At 42.9% G+C, this 24,093-nt stretch overlaps 1 protein-coding gene across 1 annotated transcript in view; it reads right to left on the bottom strand.

Moving 5' to 3' along the window:
* Nucleotides 1-2,425: 2,425 nt before the first annotated feature.
* LOC124711623 (glycine-rich cell wall structural protein-like) overlaps nt 2,426-24,093 on the bottom strand; it is a 57,931-nt gene continuing 36,263 nt past the window's right edge. The window contains exon 3 of the mRNA XM_047241795.1: nt 2,426-3,531. Within this exon, the coding sequence (XP_047097751.1) occupies nt 2,915-3,531 (617 nt within the window). The 3' untranslated portion in view covers nt 2,426-2,914. The remainder of the gene's footprint in view (nt 3,532-24,093) is intronic.

The following is a 24,093-nucleotide window of genomic DNA, read 5'->3' as shown; positions in this document are numbered from 1 at the left end:
ACAAATGTTTAAGACAAAATGTACGTGGTTTTTTTATGTAGAATCTGATTCTGCAATAAAAAATGGGGGTTTCACTTGAAATTATAAAGGTGCCTCCCGCCCCACCCCCAGGGGGCAGGGGTGGTGGGCTAATTTTAGCATTAGCAGATGTGACCCTCGAAAATAATCAACTTTGGATTCCTCACATTTTTTCGTGTGAAGCTTATTTTTCGACTACTTCTGGTTTGTCAACTTAAAATTTACACTCTGTTTAATAGCTTTGGACGACAGTTAATATGGTAAGCCAGAACACTGAACTGTGGGGGACTGTGCTGGGGCTGCGGCTCGTTATAGACGTTATACAGTGTTTTCGCTGCAGCCGTTGAATTTTGAATTCGTGTCCTTCTGGACATTCCAATGTACTGATTGACAGTGTTAATCTCACCTTATGGCCGATTCAAGTGGTCAAGGGTACATTTATTTCCTAAGATTTTGGATTAAGAAAGAAGCTGTTTTGGCAACATGAACAAATTTTCCGCCAAGTTTAAATTTGTAGCCGCGCGGGATTAGCCGAGCGGTCTCAGACACTGCAGTCATGGACTGTGCAGCTGGTCCCGGAGGAGGTTCGAGTCCTCCCTCGGGCATGAGTGTGTATGTGTTTGTCCTTAGGATAATTTAGGTTAAGTAGTGTGTAAGCTTAGGGACTGATGACCTTAGCAGTTAAGTCCCATAAGATTTCACACACATTTTAACATTTTTTTAAATTTGTAAAAATAGTTATAAGACTGTTCTAGTTCCCTGTGTTACTATCCACTGGGCACATTGCAGCTGATAATAAGAGCACCTATGGTAGTACCCGTCATCCCAGTTGACTAATTTCACTTTTTTGTTTGTTTTAGAAGCCTGGTTATACTCTTTGCATTGGATAGCACGGGACTGTTTGTAATTGCAAGCGGCCTGGGGCAGATTTGGTGATTCCTTGTCCAGGCGATGGATTGGTGCATTTTCTGACTGCAGTTCTGTAATAGTGGTACTCGAATTTTTCGGGATTCAAATTTATAGAAATACTTTTTTCTGCTTTTATTTCATTAAGGTATTGGTACTATTTGTCAGTGATTAGAAGTTTTGATTAATGCCAGTATGTAATTCTTTGACTGCTATGTGTGTGTTTTCTAACCTCTAATGTAAGGTATTACTTAAAAAATTTGATGCTTGTCTCACAAGGTGGCCTGTGAATGTTTGTTGACAATAAAAAATTTGGGTCAACGGCTTGAATTTCTATGAGTAATTTGATACTACGGACAGAGGTCTCATGAAAGCTGTTTAGTGATAAGACTTTTCAAGCGGATTGATGTACAAGCAGTTACACAAAACTGTCCTTTTTTATTAAAAAAGAAGATAATGTATCTGTAGACTAATAGTTTTCTTTGATTATTTTATGCCTTCTTCATTACTGTTAATGTTACTCTGATTTGGTCCATTGTGATTCCTTTACATGAATGTTTTTATTGACCTGAAGTTTCACTAATGTGTATCTTCAATAACAAGGAATTAAAGCTTTATTGTAATAAGGACTGTGTTAATAAATCAAATATCTTGAGAGAAGATTTAGCAGCTTCCACCAAAGGAACCCTGTTTCCTGACGTACCCGCTCAAGTGGTCTAGAGGTTTTAAAGGAGTGACCATGTCAACTACTTTCCAATTTAGCAGTTGCTGTTTACGGAGAACTAGAACCAGTAAGAGTTTCTGCATAATAACACTCAGTCACAAGGACTATAACATATACCGCCTAGAGACAGCATAGTTATTAGGTTTTATTTTATTAGGTTTAGGATAAGAAGTGCCATTCATGAAACTGTACCGAAGTACCATTTGGAACGCACTCTTAATAATCGTTAATTGTTATTTATTATTGCGCTGCAACATTTGTGTTCTACAGTGCTCTGTTGAGCAAGTACTAATTAGCAAGGATGTAAAAGCTACCTTCATAGAAATATAACCGTTTTCTGCTTCTGTGGACGTTTGGGCTGCATTAATAGTAGCTTTTAATTACTACATTTATAAAATGTGGTTGAACACTTTCTAGGAATGGAATAGAGAATACAGCATCATGTTCTGACTTATGCACGAATTCTTTACATTTTAAATGAAAATATTTTTATATGTTTTACTTGTTCCACATCCTTGAGGACCATTTCACTTGAAATCTAAGGATGATACAGTTTCATATTTCTTTTTCTCTGTAAATATCTGTTGTGTTTTCTTTCTTTGTGACATGTTCAACGTCCTGAAGAATCTCCTCGCTATGGCTCTATTGGAACTAAAAGTACGCCTCATGTAATCTAGTCTGTTTGGTGTAAGGGAAATGGTATTGTTTATATTTCTGGTAAATTGCGTAGATTGCTCCAGTGGCAAACAAGCATTTAACAGAATAAAACAAAATAACTGTAGGTTACAACTTTTTATTATTGTTGTTACAAAACTGTATGATTACTTAAATAATGGTTTCGATGTTGAGTACATGACAGTTTAAAGCGTATTAGAATTACGTACATTCATTTGGATAGTAGAACATCCGATAGCGCTGAGTTCTGTTGTAATATACGTTAATACTCGTTATCAACGTAGTCATAATGCAAAGCTTAGGTAATGAATTGCAACAAGTAGTCTGTGTAAAAGTAATAAATTAACGATTTTCAGCAACTGAGCTTCAGATTTTTTCCTGCAAGGCGAACGGAAGAACGACATTTGTGGAGAATAATGTTTGCTTCCGTCATAGGACACAACGTGTGGTTGTCAGACGCCCACATTGAAAAGAAGAACTGCTTGGAAATTTGTGTTAGGCTCTATCACACAACACAGAACACTGAACATCCAGTCTTGTGTCTCGTAGATTGCAGACATTTCGTGCTCTGTACACTAAGGCATCAGCAGCTCAGGGACCACGGTAAGGGCTGGAGTAACCCCCGTAGGTGCTGCCATATCCTCTGTAGCCACCGTATCCGCCGCTGTACAGACCATATCCTCCAGGTCTGTATCCTCCATATCCACCATAGCTACCCGATCCACCGTAGCCACCATACCCACCTGATCCACCATAACCACTTGATCCACCATAACCGCCATACCCCCCATAGCTACCTCCATAGCCATCATATCCACCATATCCTCCATAGCCACCATATCCGCCAGTTGGTCTGTAGCCACCAGATCCTCCATAACCACCATAGCCACCAGATGGTCTGTAGCCACCATAACCTACAGATGGCCTATACCCACCGTATCCTCCATAGCCTCCAGAGGGTCTGTAGCCACCATAGCCCCCACTGCCGCCATATCCACCATATCCAGTGGTACCATAACCATCATAGCCTCCATATCCACTGTACCCACCATACCCACCATATCCTCCGTAACCACCATACCCTCCAGAGCCCCTGTATCCACCATAGCCTCCATAGCCACTGCTGCCATATCCTCTGTAACCACCATAGCCGCCATAACCCGTGAGGGGATAACCCCGGTAAGCGTCATAGGAATCGTAGTCCAGTGCTGTGAACAAAAAAAGAAATTTCAGCATTTCATTGTGGTACTTGCGTAAATATTTACTATCAACATAGCCATAATGTACAAGTCGGGGTTATTAACTGCAACAAGCAGTCGCTGTAAAAGTAAAATAAATAAACGATATTAGCAATTGAACTTCAACTATGTTAGTATGTAATAAACAGCACTATGTACATATAATGAACAGGTTTGAACACCAACCTTTTTAACCTCAGAAATATCTTGTAAATTGTAGAAGTTTCTTTGATATAGAGCCAGAATGCGAAAAGTATTACTCTAAATCTCTAATTTCTTATTCTGCAAGGACTGCCTCAAGTATTGTGCAATAGGGGCCTCAGTATCATAATTCAATGTTAGATCAATACAGCATTTTTTTAAAAATTTTAGTAGACACCAGGTCTATTGGCACATTGGTTAAGACACTAGACTTACATCCGGGAGGACAGTGGTTCAAGATTTTGTTTTTCGTAGTTTCACTAAACCGCTTAAGGTAAATGCTGAGATGGCTCACCAAACTGAGACTATGTTATTTCTTTTATGACCTCGTCGTCCACGGACCGTCAATCCCTAATCTTTCTTCCCTCCTGTACACAACGAAAGATCTTTGCCACAAGGAAGCCTTTCGAACTATTTCCGGGAATCTGGTATTTCTCTCTCCATTTCTTAGTCTTGTAGAAACCGTATTGGAAATGGAACCTAGAGAACAGAGTACACCTTTCTGTCTAATACTTACGGAAGTGTTATCCAAGTGCAAGCAGTTTATATGTCGAACAATCACTGAGCTACAAACCTCGTGGGGGTGTATTTGTACAAGAGTATAAAAGTTATAATTCCTAGACTCTTCAACAAAAGATGCATGAAGTTCGCGAGCTGACACCACAGAGCATGTTGATCCGGTAACTCACCTCGGCGCCTTCCTCCACCCTTTTCCTATCTTAACTATATTCTAACTGTGTGGATATGGACGTATTCACATTCGAATAATGTTCACACATTTCTTATAATAGTATAACACAAAGTAACATGATAGGAAACGAAGAAGGTCTCCGTACAAATAGCGAAGAATGGAACGATTGGAAAACGGTATGTGATAAGACAGGTGGATACAGGTTCCATGACATTTATTAAGATATGAGGGAATAACTTACACAGTACTATAGGGAGTCGCAGACGGCAAAAATTGTAGGGGAGACGGGGATTGGAAGATATACGACAAACGCACTGACTATGAGGATACAAATCAGGTTTGCTTTAAAAACACGCTGTAAAAGTCGTGAGTGTTAGTTACCTTTGAGATTGGACGTGGTGAATTGATGTTAGTCAAGACTACCTTTAAGGCGACAAAGATGCCATTAACAACCCCTCACTGAGTTTGAACGAGGTGTGTAATAGATCTACGAGAAGGTAGATGTTCCTTCTGCGATATTGCGGGAAGACTTGGCAGGAATACTCCAATTCGCTGACACATATATTTGGATGTTCCATTTTGAATGTTAGTTCAGTCAGATAGCAGTTGATGGTTGGAGTGCTGACATCACAGTTACAGATATTCTGCGTAAGTCAGTTATTTTAGCCACTGATGCCGCGTATGTATGGATGGTGATATCCCCTTCAGCATCAACTAAGGCCTGAAGATGGCGCACTGAAGCGTCGAAACTGGTAGCTACACAATAAATCAGATCATAAGGACGAATGTGGACGTTTCGTTTTCTTACAATAGTGAACGGCGGTGGTTCCCAAGACCTCCAGTCAAAAGGATGGATATACAAAAACAATGCCACAGTTGTCAGTACGTTCACATAGTGAGCTGCCAAGTGCTTCAATATTCTCTTCGCCTCACTTTCCCAACCATAATCTATGAATAGTAGTGGCAATTACAACGTTCCGATGAAGTATGAAACCTGTCCCCATAACCTGTTAGCAGTGTAATTAATGGACAGTATCGGATTAAGACGAACACAATTGTTGCACACACATTAGTAAGGTAAAACTGTAACTCTAACTCTTGAACAAAACATTACATGGATTAAAGGCATAGAGCGTCCATACTTACACCACAGCAACGCGGAGGATGTTTCAACAAACGTGGCATAGGTTCTAAATTCTCTCACCAACAACAAACCTGGCTCGGTTCGTGAGTCCACAAGTACAGCTGGTATAACTGGAAATTGTGTTGAGCAGAACAGAAAGGGAAATACCTTCCGCCCCCCCCCCCTCTAAGAAAAATAAATAGTAGCCTAGCCGGACAGTGTGGCCGAGCGGTTCTAGGCGCTTCAGTCTGGAACCGCGCGACCGCTACGGTCGCAGGTTCGAATCCTGCCTCGGGCATGGATGTGTGTGATGTCCTTAGGTTATTTAGGTTTAAGTAGTTCTAAATTCTAGGGGACTGATGACCTCCCATGTTAAGTGCCATAGTGCTCAGAGCCACTTTTTGAAGATCAGTTTGGATTCCGTAGAAATGTTGAAACACGTGAGGCAATACTGACCCTACGACTTATCTTAGAAAATAGATTAAGGAAAGGCAAACCTACGTTTCTAGCATTTGTAGACTTAGAGAAAGCTTTTGACAATGTGGACTGGAATACTCTCTTTCAAATTCTGAAGGTGGCAGGGGTAAAATACAGGCAGCGAAAGGCTATTTACAACTTGTACAGAAACCAGACGGCAGTTATAAGAGTCGAGGGGCATGAAAGGGAAGCAGTGGTTGGGAAGGGAGTCAGACAGGGTTGCAGCGTATCCACAATGTTATTCAATCTGTATATTGAGCATGCAGTAAAGGAAACAAAAGAAAAATTCTGAGTAGGAATTAAAATCCATGGAGAAGAAATAAAAACTTTGGAGTTCGCCGATGACATTGTAATTCTGTCAGAGACAGCACAGGACCTGGAAGAGCAGCTGAACGGAATGGACAGTGTCTTGAAAGGAGGATATTAGATGAACATAACAAAAGCAAAACGATGATAATGGAATGTAGTCGAATTAAATCGGGTGATGCTGAGGGAATTAGATTAGGAAATGAGACGCTTAAAGTGGCAAACGAGTTTTGCTATTTGGGAAGCAAAATAACTGATGATGGTCGGAGTAGAGAGGATATAAAATGTAAACTGACAATGGCAAGGAAAGCGTTTCTGAAGAAGCGAAATTTGTTAACATCGAGTATAGATTTAAGTGTTAGGAAGTCGTTTCTGAAAGTATTTGTATGGAGTGAAGCCATGTATATGGAAGTGAAACATGGACGATAAATAGTTTGGACAAGAAGAGAATAGAAGCTTTCGAAATGTGGTGCTACAGAAGGATGCTGAAGATTAGATGGGTAGATCACATAACTAATGAGGAGGTAGTGAGTAGAATTGAGGAGAAGAGAAATTTGTGGCACAACTTGACTAGAAGAGGGGACCGGTTGGTTGGACATATTCTGAGGCATCAAGGGATCACCATTTTAGTATTGGAGGGCAGCATGGAGGGTAAAAATCGTAGAGGGAGACCAAGAGATGTATACACTAAGCAGATTCAGAATGATGTAGGTTGCAGCAGGTACTGGGAGATGAAGGAGCTTGCACAGGATAGACTAGCATGGAGAGCTGCATCCAACCAGTCTCTGGACTGAAGACCACAACAACAACAACAACTTATTAAAATATTTCACGTTTAAAATGGGAGTAACAGAAAATTATGTTTTGGTGGGGGCGGAGGGATGGAATGGGTACAGTAATGAACTGACGCCTTCCCTCCCAGGACCAAGCCGCGAATACGCGCCACATGTTTCCAGAGCTCAGAAGTTACTGATAGATTTTTTTTCCACGAGTGGACTGCAACTAGTAAGTTACAAATTATTATGGCGGGCCTAGTAACTTAAAGTGAATGTTAAACTACACTTCACAGTGACACAGATACATGAATTATTTTTCAACATAGTCACCAAGACTCTGTAAACAACGGTCGGAAAATTCAGTTCCTTCACGACAGAAGTCCGCTCCTTGGTCACGTAGCCATTCGAGCACTGCTCTGTGAAAGTCCTCATCCTCGGGAAACCCTGAGATTACTGCGAATCGGCCGTCGATTGCTTGGGCATTGTCGTCAGTGGTCGATGTCGGCAGCCTCCTTTTCGCTCAGCATCACCCACTTCAGTGCCGCCTTGTTCATATTGTCGGCACCGTTTCACCACGGATGAACACGATATTGAATTTGGTCTACATACAGCCAAAACTTGACGGTGAGTCTTTGTGCAGTTTAGAAGCTTCACCCACAAGAATCGCACTTTCCTCCGTGTCTCTTGAGGACGTTTCCAGTTGTTCCGCCATTTCTCTCCCACACTATGATACACCTGTTATCCCTAAGGAAGCAGAACTGTGTCTGCAAGAAAAACAGAACGTGTACTCTCTACTGAGAATGCGCCATTTTTGTTGGACCATGGTCTTAACTTGGGACGAAATGCGAAATTTATTTTTTGAAGTCCGCTCGTATGTAAGAAACGAACATGTCGAAACAGGTTGCAAACAACACATTGCTCACAGCAGGTGGCTGCGTCTTTAGCTCCTTAATGATAACACAACAGAGAGGGGGCAGCAAGTAAGTGTAGTTTCCCAAACAGGTGTGATCCATATCGTCCTCCGGATCTTCTGTCAGCTTAAGCTCTCCCTGTGTGGGTACCGATTCGGCGTTACCTCAGCTAACAGGTCGACTGCGAGCGATGAGCTTATAAACAGACGGACTGCGCGCAACTGTCTTCCTTGGTACTTGGTAATGTTGGCACCAACTGTTGGAAGCACTGTCACTATTAGCTACCTCCTAAGAGTGCGCGCTGTGTGTGCCAATTCCTACTCCTCGTATATGACTAGTAAGTTAGAAATGGACTGTAACGTCCCTGTGAAGCATATGACAAGTGAAGGAGGCCATAAGTTGATCGTTGTTGGAAGAAATACATCTCCGAAAGCTAGAGAAACACAACGTGAGGTAGTGTATAGGTGGACAGTAACAATATTTAAGTTACGTACTTACTTAAACGAGTCTTCAACCCATATTCTGTTTCCTAATAAAGTCACTCATGACGATAAAGCTACTGATAACTTAAAAAGACAAATAACTTCCAGTAGTATAAGACGGAAGGCTATTAGTGAATTATGTGAGAGACCTATAAAATTAATTCGTAAAGAAGTTTCTTCCAGTGGGAATGTCAGTCACTGTGTCTGATTTCGAAGTAGCTATACACAAAGGATCGCTAATTTAAACTGTGTTTTCCTCTGCGCCCAGTAGACTACAGTCAAAAATTGACCACCACCCACGATTGACCTATTTCTAAAAGTGACCGCGCGCAGTTGATCAGTTCAAGGGCGGGTAAAAGTCTGGTCTGCGGGCAGGAGAAATCACCCACTCACCCTACACTTCCCTCCCATAGTGAGAAGAATTGCACGATGTTGGCAACAAGTTTATAGTTCCACTGACTCTGTTAAAATTTTTGTGTGTGTGTCAACATCTTTACATATATTTATAGAAACAGATGTGGTTAAAATGCCATAGTACTAGGAAGAGTAGGTCTTACGCAGATACATGCACACTCTCGCAACCTCATTTACGATCATCTGAACATTCACACTAGCTCACTTCCTTTAAGACGGCATGGAAGTGGAAAGATTTTCTGAAACTGGCTGTCGAAACAGAAGTTAAGATAACAGTGAAGCTAAAACAATCATTTAGGGAAATGTGACTCGTTGATCACTTACAAGAAACATGGATGAGCCAGCTACTCTGATAACACACTAAAAAACGTCTCCCAAAAATTCTGACATTTCATTAAGTGGTACTACTTTCGTGTCAATGTCAGTTAAAAAAAGAAGGCAAATCTATCGGCGTATGAACTGCTGAATATAAAAAGCAGTTTTATATGGCGCACTGTGACCTGTACCCTACAAATAGCTTAGAATGGACGGTCCTCTCGCAGGAGCAAGAAACCATGCGTCACAAGTCTGTGTTCTATCCGAAGACGAGAAGCACCTCATCCAAGCGTGATTGTAAGGAGGTACGGTACTGGCTGCTTATTTTCCGTGACTGCCAGTTAATCTTCTTCCCATCTACGCGTGACTCTGTACCTCAACATTGAGGCGATAGCATGTAGGGAGATGGCACAGTGAACTATCTGAATACCGCGACAGGGGACTCCTGTTTAGGCCTACACGAAATATTACACATTCAGGTGAGAAAGCGTCGCAGATCTTTCAGCAGTCTGGTGATTCAGGCAGAGCACATATATAATGGACAATGGAAACTTTGTCGACGTTCTGTTGAACACCGAGGCCTCGTTAGTGCTGCCTGCGAGGAACCATTAGGAGGAATTTGCCGACAGTGCGCGGGAACAAACACGTCACTGTGGCAGCTAACAGCTTAATGGCGGGAAGCGGTTCGCCTCGCTGCAGGCGCTCGGCCGTGCATTACTGCGTATGCCAACAGTCGCACCGCTTTCTACGAACCCGTCTCCGCTGAGACCCGGTAGCCTGCTACCTTTCCGAGCGGCCTGAATGGGACTGCGTACAGCGTCGGTTTCGCACAGAGGTGACAGCAAATGAAGATAAATTAACGCGTTATTCGTGATAGAGCATCCTTGTGAAGAGAAAGCAGCCGTTATGCCATTTATCTAACATGGACTTTTGAATGCTACGCCGTGTAGCCGCATTGTTGTCTTGCTACCTTCGGATCGTGACGTATAAAGCACGAGGCTCGTGAAGTATTTCATGGGTAAACCAATAAATAGAAATGACAGGCTGTTTTTACGCATTTCGCTCACGGCTGTTATGGGCAAACGAGGCAGTTTATAGAAGTAAAAAAATACAGCATAATAATCGGCTAGCAGTCCATTTTTTCAGAATCTCCGAAAATTTGTCGACTACTCGTGTGTATGCCGTTGATGTAGGGGGTGAATTAGCTATGACATTGCTACTAAGCCAACAGATAAGTTGCGGTGGAAATGTTCAACGTCCACATAAACTAAGGTCCATCACACCCAGCATCTACCACAACTACTCAGTTAACTTCACTGTTTGCGGTCATCCGAAGCCATCACGATGCATCACTGGGAAACACTGTAACGTACACGGCAGTAATGACAGCCGCCTGCTGTTCATTGACGACAGGGAATCCTTCTTCAATTAAACGGGTGCGTCCAGAGAGAAACGTTCGAAAATAAAACACTCTGCAACTATTCCAGGCCGGCCGAAGTGGCCGAGCGGTTCTAGGCGCTACAGTCTGGAACCGCGCGACCGCTACGGTCGCAGGTTCGAATCCTGCCTCGGGCATGGATGAGCGTGGTATCTTTAGGGTAGTTAGGTTTAAGTAGTTCTAAGTTCTAGGGGACTGATGACCTCAGAAGTTAAGTCCCGTAGTGCTCAGAGCCATTTGAACCATTTTTGAACTATTCCAGGAAGAGCACAAGACGACGTTGTGGTTTTACTACTACTATTCAAGGAGTCAACTACATACGTTGAGAATATCAATGTTCAGATAACATCGCCAAGTATATTTTTATGAATGGGTGAAGTGTGAGAGCTTTCGCATATGGTAAATTGTCTGTTTTAAATGATCGTCAAGGTAACGACGCACTCTGTATGTCATAGAACTGGAAGAAGAAGAAACTTTCATTAAAGAAAAATTTAACTTCGCACCACAAAATAAAGTAGGTCCATGAATAAGAACAAATTGAGTAGTTTTACCTACTCCTCTTACTTCATTCTTTTTACCCTTCGCAGAAGATGTCGAAGCACCAAGAGTGCCGTCCACATTGACAAGTGATTTGTAAACCAGCATTCGCCGGCGACGTCGAAAACAACGTTTGCGCATCATTGTAATGCTGATGATGACAGTCATAACATATGCAGATGATTCCCTGAATAGACTAACGAAAGGTACGTATAGCTGCAAGTTCACTCATTACGATGGAAACTACAACAGATCACTCTGTCTAATTTATAACCCTCCTAAACTGCCAATTTCCACGATACCACATAAAAAGCACTCCGACTTCAGGCCACTAGTGGCCTACCGGGACCATACGACCGCCGTGTCATCCTCGGTAGAGGCTGCGGATAGGAGGGGCTTGGGGTCAGCACACCGCTCTCCCGGTCGTAAGACGGTATTCTTGACCGAAGCCGCTACTATTCGGTCTAGTAGCTCCTCAATTGGCATCACGAGGCTGAGTGCACCTCGAAAAACTGCAACAGCGCATGGCGGCGTGGATGGTCACCTATGCAAGTGCCGACCACGCCCGACAGCGCTTAACTTCGGTGATCGCACGGGAACCGGTGTAACCACCGCGGCAAGGCCGCTGCAACGATACCACATACAAACGTAAAAGCATCTCTCATCATTTCTAGTGCGAATGATTTTCATGATTTGGAAAACTTTTATTTATATTTTTGCTTTGTGGAAGGACGTTATACCTATTGCTACAGTCATTAGTTAACCTCGTTAGTTAATCCAACGGAACCAACGAGTACGTATTTTTGGCAGAATACGGTTCGACAATTCGACTAAAGAGAGTGCCTAGCCTGAGGTAGTGCTTCCACTTATAGAGTACTGCTCCGCGATGTGGGATGCTTTCTAGGTCGGACTCAGAGAGGACATCGAAAAAAATACAAAGAGGGGTAGTTCGTTTTGAACGGTCATAAAATGGGGAAAGACCCCCACAGATATGCTGGTAAGCGAGTGGAATTCAGTAAAGCAAAGGCGTTTTTCGTTGCTGCAAGGTATGTCCAAAAAATTTCAGTATCCAACTCCTTGCATCACATGTCCAAATATTTTGTCGTCCCCCACCTACATAGTAAAAGAAAGTCCATCGTTTTCAAATAATAAGAGTCGAGGGGCATCAAAGGGAAGCAGTGGTTGGGAAGGGAATGAGACAGGGTTGTAGCCTATTCCCGATGTTATTAAATCTTATATTGAGCAAGCAGTAAAGGAAGCAAAAGAAAAATTCGGAGTAGGAATTAAAATCCATGGAGAAGAAATAAAAACATTGAGGGTTGCCGATGACATTGTAATTCTGTCCAAGACAGCAAAGGACGTGTAAGAGCAGCTGAACGGAATAGACAGCGTCTTGAAAGGAGGATATAAGATGAACATCAACAAAAACAAAACGAGGGTAATTGAATGTAGTCGAATTAAATCGGGTGACGCTGCGGGAAGTAAATTAGAAAACAAGACGCTTAAAGTAGTAAAGGAGTTTTGCTATTTGGGGAGCAAAATAACTGATGATGGTCGAATTAGAGAGGATATAAAATGTAGACTGGCAATGGCAAGGAAAGCGTTTCTGAAGAAGAGAAATTTGTTAACGTCGAGTATAGATTTAAGTGCCAGAAAGTCGTTTCTGAAAGTATTTGTATGAAGTGTAGCCATGTATGGAAGTGAAACGCGGACGATAAATAGTTTAGACAAGAAGAGACTAGAAGCTTTCGAAGCGTCGTGCTACAGAAGAACGATGAAGATTAGATGGGTAGATCACATAACTAATGAGGAGGTATTGAACAGAATTGGAGAGAAGAGAAATTTGTGGCACAACTTGACTAGAAGAAGGGATCGGCTGGTAGGGCATATTCTGAGGCATCAAGGGATCACCAATTTAGTATTGGAGGGCAGCGTGGAAGGTAAAAATCGTAGAGGGAGACCAAGAGATAAATACACTAAGCAGTTTGAGAAGGATGTACGTTGCAGCAAGTACTGGGAGATGAGGAAGCTTGCACAGGATAGGGTAGCATGGAGAGCTGCATCAAACCAGTGTCAGGACTGAAGACCACAACAACAACAACAAGCTTAGGGACTGATGACCTTAGCAGTTACGTCCCATAAGATTTCACACACATTTGTACATTTTTTCACTTTCCATGTAGTCCAACATCAGGCCAATGCCACATGCGAATGCCCCACAAATCTGGATATTGCACGATTCGACCAGCCGGCCAAATGGAGACCCACCATGAGGAGCCTTTCAAACTCTGCCAGGTGGTGATAATGCTGTCTCATACGATTACGTGACATCTCCATATCTTTCATATAATCCCTCAATATCTGACACTCTTCTCCCTCCTTATACTACGTACCGGGCCTGGTGTCAACACTAAAGACGACCACGCTTCTAGGACCGACCGAAATCTCTATCCGTTCCCTGAGCCGAAGTGCTTAAGGTGACCGCTCGTGACAAGTGGGAAATCCTGGTTCGAGTCCCGGTTAGGCAAAAATTTTCATATTTTTCCTCTAAACTGAGCTGTGGTACTATATTTGCAATCTGCAAATACATTTCATGATTTAATACAGCTATCGGGCGTCGATAGTCGATGGTCTCTACAGACACAATCAAGTACAGACACTGCACTAATGCATCTCATCGATATGCCTCTTGGACCCGGAGTTTGCTACACTTTGGTGTAAGGAATCAGGTAATTTATTAATGCTGAAATTATAAGCAAATGTTTACGTTGATGTCATATTGTCGCTCGCCAGTACAGTGACGGAGCTATGAGATTAGTTAATGCCTTATATCTATGATCATAGTTATGAGACGCAAAAAGCAACGTATGCAAAGATCATTATAATAATAAAGAAATACAGTGAGCAAGTTGCTGATCGTGAACACGGAAACCCACTTGCTGAAGCTTCAAGGAAAGCTTAAAAGTTTTAAGGATCATATGTAGATTAAAATTGTGGCTCAGAACGGTATAGTGTTGTACTAGATGAGAGTGTACGTGGGAAGACATGATGCTCCTTCGTCAGCATTTCAGTATTGTGACAGAGTCACATGAAGTGGTATTGACTGAAACGAAAGCGCTTAATTGTTATAAGACTTCCACACGTCAGATATTAACCACTCAGTAAGGATGTCATCAAGAGTGTCTTTTATCTTTCATTCCATATCAACTGCGTTTGCAATTCAACCTAAAACAATGGCGCATAAACTGGCTATGAGAAACAGTGCGGCACCTCCTCTTCTGCACCTGCCTCCCAACCTTAACGATGAAGAGTTCTGCGGTCGCGAGGTTTCTCATCTGCTAGCTCGTAACTGCACGGCACCGTGGATTAGTGCTCTCCAGCCCACGGTGTAAAATGCAAATTGTTGGTGAGAAAGTTGCCAAAGGTACAGCCAACTAAATAGGAAAGGTTTCGATTATTCGTGCCGGCAAGGGTAGCCGAGCGTTTCCAGGTTCTACAGTCTGCAACCGCGCAACCGCTATAGTCGCAGGGTCGAATCCTGCCTCGGGCATGAATGTGTGTGTTGTCCTTAGGTTAGTTAGGTTTGAGTAGTTCTAAGTTCTAGGGGATTGATGACCTCAGAAGTTAAATCCCATAGTGATCAGAGCCATTTGAACCATTTGATTATTCGCAGCTGTTGGGCATCTACTCACTGTCCAGCCACATTACTGTGACTGCCGACTACGTCCCACATCAAGGTGCAATAACCAGTCACAGAAGGCGAGTGGCAGCACTAGCAGTGGGTATATAAAGCTCGTCGGGGGACGCGGAAAACACTGCGATCGTTGTCGTAATGGGGGAACGGAGCGATTTTTCTGACATGCTTGAGCATTGGCTTCCGGGGCAAGAGCGGAAGCATTTTTCAAACGGCTAAGTTTCTAATCTGATCCGTGCCGTTGTGGTTAAAGTATACCATGTACGGTATACTATCGAGACAACGGTGATGCACTACAGGCCGTGGATAACAGGGGTGAAAGACGGCTGCGGTGGTATGTACAGCTGAACAGACGTGCATCTTCAGTGACCGCTCAGCGAACGTTGCTGTGTATGGGCAATTGCACCAGGCGCTTAGTTTACGCATCCATGCCGACTCCTGTTCATCGGCGACGAAGGCTGTAGGTTGCACTCGTCCACAGAATGGCCACAGGTTGTCTTTTCAGATGAATCACATTTTAAGTTCAATCGGTTGGAACGTCTCAAAACAAACACCCTGCAACAACCTTCGGAAGGTTCCAGGCTGGAAGAGGGAACGTTTCCGTCTGATGAATGCTTTCGTGGAATTCCCTGCGTGATCTCATCTTTCTGGAAGCCACAGTGGATCAAAAGAAGTATGCGTCTATCATTGGGGACCGCGTACAGCCCTACAGGCAGTTTCGTTTTCCTCGGTACGACGGCATTTTCCAGCAGGACAGTACAGCTTGTCACACAGCTCTCAGTTTACGCGCATGGTTAGAAGACTCTCCTGGCCACCAGACTCCCGGGGTCCAAACCAAATCAAGAGTCTGTGGGACCACTTCGATCAGGCAGTTCGCGCCATGGATCCTCTAGCGAGAAACCGAGCACAGCTGGACGTGGCGCTTGAGTCGGCATGGACCCACATCCCTGTCGCTACCTTCTAGAGCCTCACTGACTCTCTTCTTCCACACCTCGCAGCAGTCCGCACTGCAAAATGGAGGTTATTCAGGCTTTTCACACGTTGTCACCTTCATGTGACTGGACACTGTATTAGTGTGAATGTAGTGTCTAAAAAGTAACTATTTCGATCAGATGACGGTGATGAACGAATGTTGTCGACAGATTTGTCTTTGTGTCATTAATGACAATGACAGAGGAAAGGAAAACGGTGAAGTTTGATGTCCTCAAACGACAGACGGTTCATCATTAACAGTGCCCCATGCTCTCAGTACAAGACACTCTGTGAATTTATTTGGAAATGAACCAAGGATATTGATGTAGTGTCTGTGTGCAAGAGCATATCCTCGCTACCTCTGCTCTCCGGTGACGAAATTGTTTTCCACCTGTAGCATCCGTACCTGTCACATTTGATGCGGCCGCTAGATACCCAGCGTGTTGTCACGCCTTCGGGTAATAAAGCGGCCAGTCTAAGATGTGTTAACAATCAGCTAAAGAATACAGATTCATACACTAGCTGATTTTTGTCTCTTTGTCACAAAATGGCGGGATAAGAAGGAAATGGCATGCGTTTTGTAGCTAACTCACCAGGTACGTGGATACATTATCCTACTCGTTTTTCACATATTACAACCATATGAGACAGTGACCTATATAAAGTCATTGAGTTCAGACTTTCTTACATTAAAAAATCTCGGTAAGGGAGATTATGGTTTCATCTGGCAACCAAACAAAGGCGTTCCTTGACATCTTTTCGGTATTTAGCTGGGATATAATTTTTTATTTCCTCAGAAGTATGGATGTCGCAAGGTAGTGTACGTTGCGAATACCCAGACGTATGAAAATGGTTCTATTGGTGTGAATTCGTGGAGGCCGGCCGGTGTGGCGGGCGGTTCTAGGCGCTTTAGTCTGGAACCGCGCGACCGCTACGGTCACAGGTTCGAATCCTGCCTCGGGCATGGATGTGTATGATGTCCTTAGGTTAGTCAGGTTTAAGTAGTTCTAAGTTCTAGGCGACTGATGACCTCAGATGTTGAGTCCCATAGTGCTCAGAGCCATTTGAACCATTTTTGAATTCGCGGACTAATAGTGAATTACACCACGGAGACACGCATGCCGTCGTTATACGGAAGCCGAAATCTCGATCACCTCACCGGTGGCGATATTCATTTGCAGGTGACTTCTGGAACACTGTTCACTTTGTCTTTAACTCACAGTAACATTTTCAGTAAAGGTTTCTTAATTATAACGGTGAAATCTTTTGCAGCATTCAGCTGCATCGAAAAATATGTAAAATGAGAAAATGTTTCGTTGCACAGATAAAGACGTATTACATAAATTCGATGACATTTTTCGAGATTGGTCAGCGAATCACAGGCTGAAGCAAAGCAGTGATATCGTTACCAATCAGATGGAAATGGCCCTTCTTTTACTGTGTTCAAATATTACGAATATAATGATAAGAGCCGTTATATATCTATCTCGTAAAAATACGTTTGGAAATTCATGCAGTATTAATTGAAAGGCCTTTTTTCTGTTTTGTGTTCAGCTCCATAACTTTTGTGCAATCTCAAAGCTTGTTACAGTTTACTCACTCATGATAAAGAAAGAATGCCTGGATTATTTCCCTGAAAAAGCAGAATTTTAAGGACAACGACTATACATATTTCAAAACCCTTGCAAAGACATTTTCATGAGCTGCAAGTTAGGATGTATGTTGGTCCACAGATCTAAAACGCTAAGAATAACTAAGGTTTCCAGACCACAGAATGTGATTTGAGTTTGCACTTACAAATCATGATATTAAGGTTCACGAGGTATGGCGTATCTATGTTGACAGTTTCGTTACTCTTTTTGTTATCAACAAAACATTGTGTTAGATTTTTTCATCATTTGAAAATGGTGTAAGCCGAAACGCGTAAGGTTAATATACTTCAATAAAATACTGTGGTCGAGACAAACAATTTTATTATAGTGCAACTAAATGTCTGCGACATTTCATAGAGCATTTATGCAACATATAGCTTGATATTGTTTCGGTATCTGTACTGGATTAGGTAAAAGCCATGAAATTTAATTTTCTTTCGTAAAAATAGGATACTATGGATAGAAAAGCATGTCATTACTTACAACTGGCCATTAAAATTGCTACACCACGAAGATGACGTGATACAGACGCGAAATTCGACCGACAGGAAGAAGATGCTGTGATATGCAAATGATTAGCTTTTCAGAGCATTCACACAAGGTTGGCGCCGGTGGCGACACCTAAAACGTGCTGACATGAGGAAAGTTTCCAACCGATTTCACATACACAAACAGCAGTTGACCGGCATTGCATTGCCTGGTGAAACGTTGTTGTGATGCCTCATGTAAGAAGGAGAAATGCGTACCATCACGTTTCCGACTTTGATAAAGGTCGGATTGTAGCCTATCGCGATTGCGGTTTATCGTATCGCGACATAGCTGCTCGCTTCGGTTGAGATCCAATGACTGTAAGCAGAATGTGGAATCGGTGGGTTCAGGAGGGTAATACGGAACGGCGTGCTGGATCCCAACGAAATCGTATCACTAGCAGTCGAGATGACAGGCATCTTATCCGCATGGCTGTAACGGATCGTGAAACCACGTCTCGATCCCTGAGTCAACAGATTTGGACGTTTACAATCTGCACGAACAGTTCGACGACGTTTGCAGAGCACGGACTATGAGCTCGGAGACGATGGCTGCGGTTACCCTTGACGCTGCATCACAACAGGAGCGCCTGTGATGGTGTACGCAATGACGAACCTGGGTGCACGAATGGTAAAACGTCATTTTTTCGGATCAATCCAGGTTCTGTTTACAGCATCATGATGGTCGCATCCGTGTTTGGCGACATCGCAGTGAACGCACATTGGAAGCGTGCATGCGTCATCGCCACACTGGCGTATCTCCTGGCGTGATGGTATGGGGTGCCATTGGTTACACGTCTCGGTCACCTCTTGTTCGCATCGACGGCACTTTGAAAAGTGGTCGTTACATTTCAGATGTGTTACGATCCGTGGCTCTACCCTTCATTCGATCCCTGCGAAACCCTACATATCAGCAGGATAATGCACGACCGCATGTTGCAAGTCTTGTACTGGCTTTTCTGGATACAGAAAATGTTCAACTGCTGCCCTGGCCAGCACATTCTCCAGATCTCTCACCAATTGAAAACATCTGGTCAATGGCGGCCGAGCAACTGGCCCATCACAATGCGCCAGTCACTACTCTTGATGAACTGTTGTATCGTGTTGAAGCTGCATGGGCAGCTGTACCTGTACACGCCATCCAAGCTCTGTTTGACTCAATGGCCAGGCGTATCAAGGCCGTTATTACGGTCAGAGGTGGTTGTTCTGGGTACTGATTTCTCAGATCCTACGCACCTAAATTGCGTGAAAATGTAATCACATGTCAGTTCTAGTATAATATATTTGTCCAATGAACACCCGTTTATCATCTGAATATATATATATTTATCATCTGAATATATATATATATATATATATATATATATATATATATATATTAGGAATCATCTGAATACTAAATGCCTCTCTGCAGATGAGATAGCTCGTCTTCGGCTCCTGTGGAAGCAATGCACTAAATGACTCGCAGTGCAGTGAAAACAGGAATTTACTGAAATTTACTGAAGAAGTGTCAGTTCAATATTTCAAACTTTTTATTACCCTCTCTCCTGGCCGAATGCAAAAGCAATAATCATCGCATTAGTATTGGGTAATTCGAAGATATTAGGTTAACACTGCAACTACGTGTGTAATACCAATACAATAAGTCATTCAGTTGTTAAAATCAGTGTGTGATTTCAGCTATAGAACAGAAGAAATGCAAGTGTCGGCTCTATTTCGAATGGTATGTAGTGACAGAAACTCCACATTTTGCCCTCCATCACGCGACTTAGACGTTGATTTCAAACCTTAACATTGAGGAGATAGCGGCATACGTGGTGTGTACGTATCTATGGTCTAAGAATTATTTAGATGCAAATAAAACAATGGTTTCGTCGATAGCAGTTTGAAAATGATGAATTCAAGTCCCCCATTGTCAGCCGGTTCTCTGGTAATATTGTATAGAGATCGCGTTGTCACGCCAAAGTTGGCAACATGAATAGATACCAAAGACATTAACGAGGTCTCAGCCTAATCGGCAAAGACGCATGGGAGGCGCTGTCGAAGAGTATGCGTCCCCTGTCAGCACAGCAGCGCCCTCGCACTGTGGTCAGTATAGCTCCGAGCTAGCGAGAGCTCGGCCCCAGTTGATGACTTCACCTGAAGGAGTCAATATCACAGTGGTGGACCAACGTGATGGCTAAAGTTTCTAATGGACTTGTTCATTTAAATGTGGAACATTGTACTACAAGAGAAGAGTTTGTTAATCTTCGCATTAAGTGATGTTTTAATAGCCCATAACAGTTGTAACTTATCATGAAGTAATGGGGCAAAGAAGTATGTCAAGTTTAAGTAAATCATCTATTCATTTATGCAATAAAGTGAACTAGTGTGTGTGTGTGTGGATTCCTAAGGGACCGAACTGCTGAGGTCATCGGTGCCTAGACTTATACACTAGTTAGACTAACTTAAACTAACTCATGCTAAGAACAACAGTCACACCCATGCCCGAGGGAGGACTCGAAGCTCCGGCGGGAGAGCCGCGCAATCCATGACATGGCGCCTCAAACCGCGCGGCCACTCCGCGTGGCAAAATGAACTAGTATTCCGTTTGTTCTAGCTTCATGTACTATCTCACTGAGCTGTAAAAGGACCCACAGCTGTGGCCGGACCATTCTAGTTTCGTTTGGTCACAACAGATTCAGTTCCCAGGCAGAGAACGTCTATGCTGTAGGGTTGAAAAAGCGGCTGCAAATTGGTTAGAAGCGAATGGCGATTGTGTGGAAAAGAGAAGTAGGTTTTACAGGAAACTAAAACCCCCAACAAAAGCTTTTCCTAATGGAGATACTGTTTTTAATGACGGAACGGGCCCTTAGTTTTGGAGTTCGACCGTTCGCTCGACGAAAGATCCGTATCCAAAGACTGGAAAGTTGCACAGGTCACACCAATATTCAAGAAAGGTAGTACGAGTAATCCACTAAATTACAGGCCCATATCGTTAACGTCGATATGCGGTGTTCGAACATTATGAATTACCTCGAAGAAGTCGGTCCAATGACACACAGTCAACATGGGTTTAGAAAACATCGTTCCTGCGAAATACAGCTAGCTCTTTATTCACATGAAGTGTTGAGTGCTGTTGACAAGGGATTTCAGTTCGATTCCGTATTTCTGGATTTCCGGAATGCTTTCGACACTGTACCACACAAGCGTCTCGTAGTGAATTTGCGTGCTTATGGAATATCGTCTCAGTTATGTGACTGGATTTGTGATTTCCTATCAGAGAGGTCGCAGATCGTAGTAATTGACGGAAAGTCATAGAGTAAAACAGAAGTGATTTCTGGCGTTCCCCAAGGTAGTGTTGTAGGCTCTTTGCTGTTCCTTATCTATATAAACGATTTGGGAGACAATCTGAGCAGCCGTCTTCGGTTGTTTGCAGATGACGCTGTCGTTTATCGATTAATAAAGTCATCAGAAGTCCAAAACAAACTGCAAAACGATTTAGAAAAGATATCTGAATGGTGCGAAAAGTGGCAGTTGACCCTCAATAACGAAAAGTGTGAGGTCATCCACATGGGTGCTAAAAGGAATCCGTTAAACTTCTGTTACACGACAAATCAATCAAATCTAAATGCCGTAAATTCAACGAAATATCTAGGAATTACAATTATGAACAACTTGAATTGGAAGGTTCAAATGGCTCTGAGCACTATGGGACTTAACATCTGACGTCATCAGCCCCTAGAACTTAGAACTACTTAAACCTAACTAACCTAAGAACATCACACACATCCATGCCCGAGGCAGGATTCGAACCTGCGACCGTAGCGGTCGCACGGTTCCAGACTGAATCGCCTAGAACCACTCGCCCACACCGGCCGGCAAATTGGAAGGAACACATAGAAAATGCTGTGGGGAAGGCTAACCAAAGACTGCGTTGTATTGGCAGGACACTTAGAAAATGTAACAGACCTACTAAGGAGACTGCCTTCACTACGCTTGTTCGTCCTCTTTTAGAATACTGCTGTGCGGTGGGGGGTCCTTGCCAGATAGGACTGACGGAGTACATCGAAAAAGCTCAAAGAAAGGCAGCACGTTTTGTATTATCGCGAAATATGGGAGAGAGTGTCACAGAAATGATACAGGATTTGGGCTGGACATCATTAAAAGAAAGGCGTTTTTCGTTGCGACGGAATCTTCTCACGAAATTCTAATCACCAACTTTCTCCTCCGAATGCGAAAATATTTTGTTGATACCGACATACATAGGGAGGAACGATCACCAAGATAAAATAAGGGAAATCAGAGCTCGTACGGAAAGATATAGGTGTTCATTCTTTCCGGGCACTATACGAGATTGGAATAATAGAGAATTGTGAAGGTGGTTCGATGAAGCCTCTGCCAGGCACTTAAATGTGATTTGCGGAGTATCCATGTAGATGTAGATGTGGAGTGTAGCTCTTCTGGTACGGAGTTAAGGGGGGTAGGACGTCAAACAGGCCGACTTGGAGCAGGAGAAGCACCACAGGACAATTTAATTTCCATTGTCTATACTTTTACAAGTAAATTCATAAAACTTTGTCAGCATGACCAGGAAGGATTCAGGATTCACACTCACAGCAACGGAAGTTCAAAAACATAACAAAATAAATTTTTTTACGTGTGAAATTTCATCAGTTTTTCACTTACTATTGGCTGTATTTGTTGCTACAAGTACACTTTTTTTCAAAAGTAAGAGAGACTGTTCGACGAATTTTGCACAGCATACAAACGATACTTAGAGGTGTCTGAAACTCTAGAATCTATTTAATTTTTGAAAAAGTGAATGAGCAGTTACGTTTTAAGCTTTATGTTTTAAAAAAATCAAATTTTGTAGTTAATTACCTCAATTTTTGCCATAGTTTTTAATAGATTTGGAAAATTCTAGAGTTTCATACACCTGTAAGTATGGCTTGTATGCTGTGCAAAATTCATCAAAGAATCTCTCTTACTTGTGAAGAAAAATGTACCTATAGCAACAAATGCAGCCCGTAGTAAGCGAAAAATAGTGAAATCTCACATGCAGAAAATATTTTGTTATGTTTTTGAACTTCCACTGCTATGAGTGTGAATCCTGAATTCTTCCTGGCCATGCTGACAAAGTTTTACGAATTTATTTGTAAAAGTATAGGCACTGGAAATTACATTGTTCTGTGGTGCCTCTCCTGCTCCAAGTCGGCCCGTTTGACGTCCTACCCCCCTTAAGTGCCATTTTGAGATTGGGCTGCGGCCGCCAGGAGCCATTACAGGGGGGCATTGTGTTGCTGCCGGCGACCGGCGTGCAGTTAACTGCTGACCTCGGCGTCGACGCCGAGCAGCTACAGCCTTGCGCTTGTGCGGTGACCTTGCCGCGCTTGGTGGCTGTCGCTGCCCGTCTGAGTCACACAGTGCGGGACTCCGGTGGTCGCTCTTCTCACGCATGCCGACTTCCTTCCCCACGACATAGCGTTTCCCCGAAGGCAATTCTGCTCTAGACGAGGACGCGTGCAGAGCCCATGGCCGGCGACCATTTTTAAGTGTGTTCCTCTTCCGCCTTACATACTGAAGAGGTCTTACAGAACACCAGCAAAGATTCGAACTTCCTTGTATAAAACAGCATCAAAATTCTGCTTGCTGTACAAATGAGTTAGTAAGTTAAATGTTCGACGTTAAACGTGCAAGTAAGAACAGATTTAGAAAAAAGTCAAATTCTAAAGCAACTGCGGACAATATGCTCATACAAATGAAGAAATTCTTTTAAAAAAACGAAAAAGAAAAGAAAAGAAAGAAAGAAAGACCTGAGGAACGCCATTTGCTTTGGTGGCCGAAACGCCGAAAGTTTTACACATTGCACATTGACATTGCGGTCACCGACCCTAGAAGAATTTTATTGACTGTGACAACGGCTGCGGAAGCGTACACTTAAATTCAGAAAAATTTCGTAATTAATTTGGAAGACTGTTACAATGGATGAGCATAGTCTGGGTAATTTGCGCTTCTTTTTAAGAATGTTTATGGC

Source organism: Schistocerca piceifrons, chromosome 8, assembly GCF_021461385.2.
Source record: "Schistocerca piceifrons isolate TAMUIC-IGC-003096 chromosome 8, iqSchPice1.1, whole genome shotgun sequence".
In the NCBI taxonomy this organism is placed as follows: domain Eukaryota; kingdom Metazoa; phylum Arthropoda; class Insecta; order Orthoptera; family Acrididae; genus Schistocerca; species Schistocerca piceifrons.
Note: the sequence above shows the minus strand (reverse complement) of the source record. Positions and strands in the feature narration are given on the sequence as shown.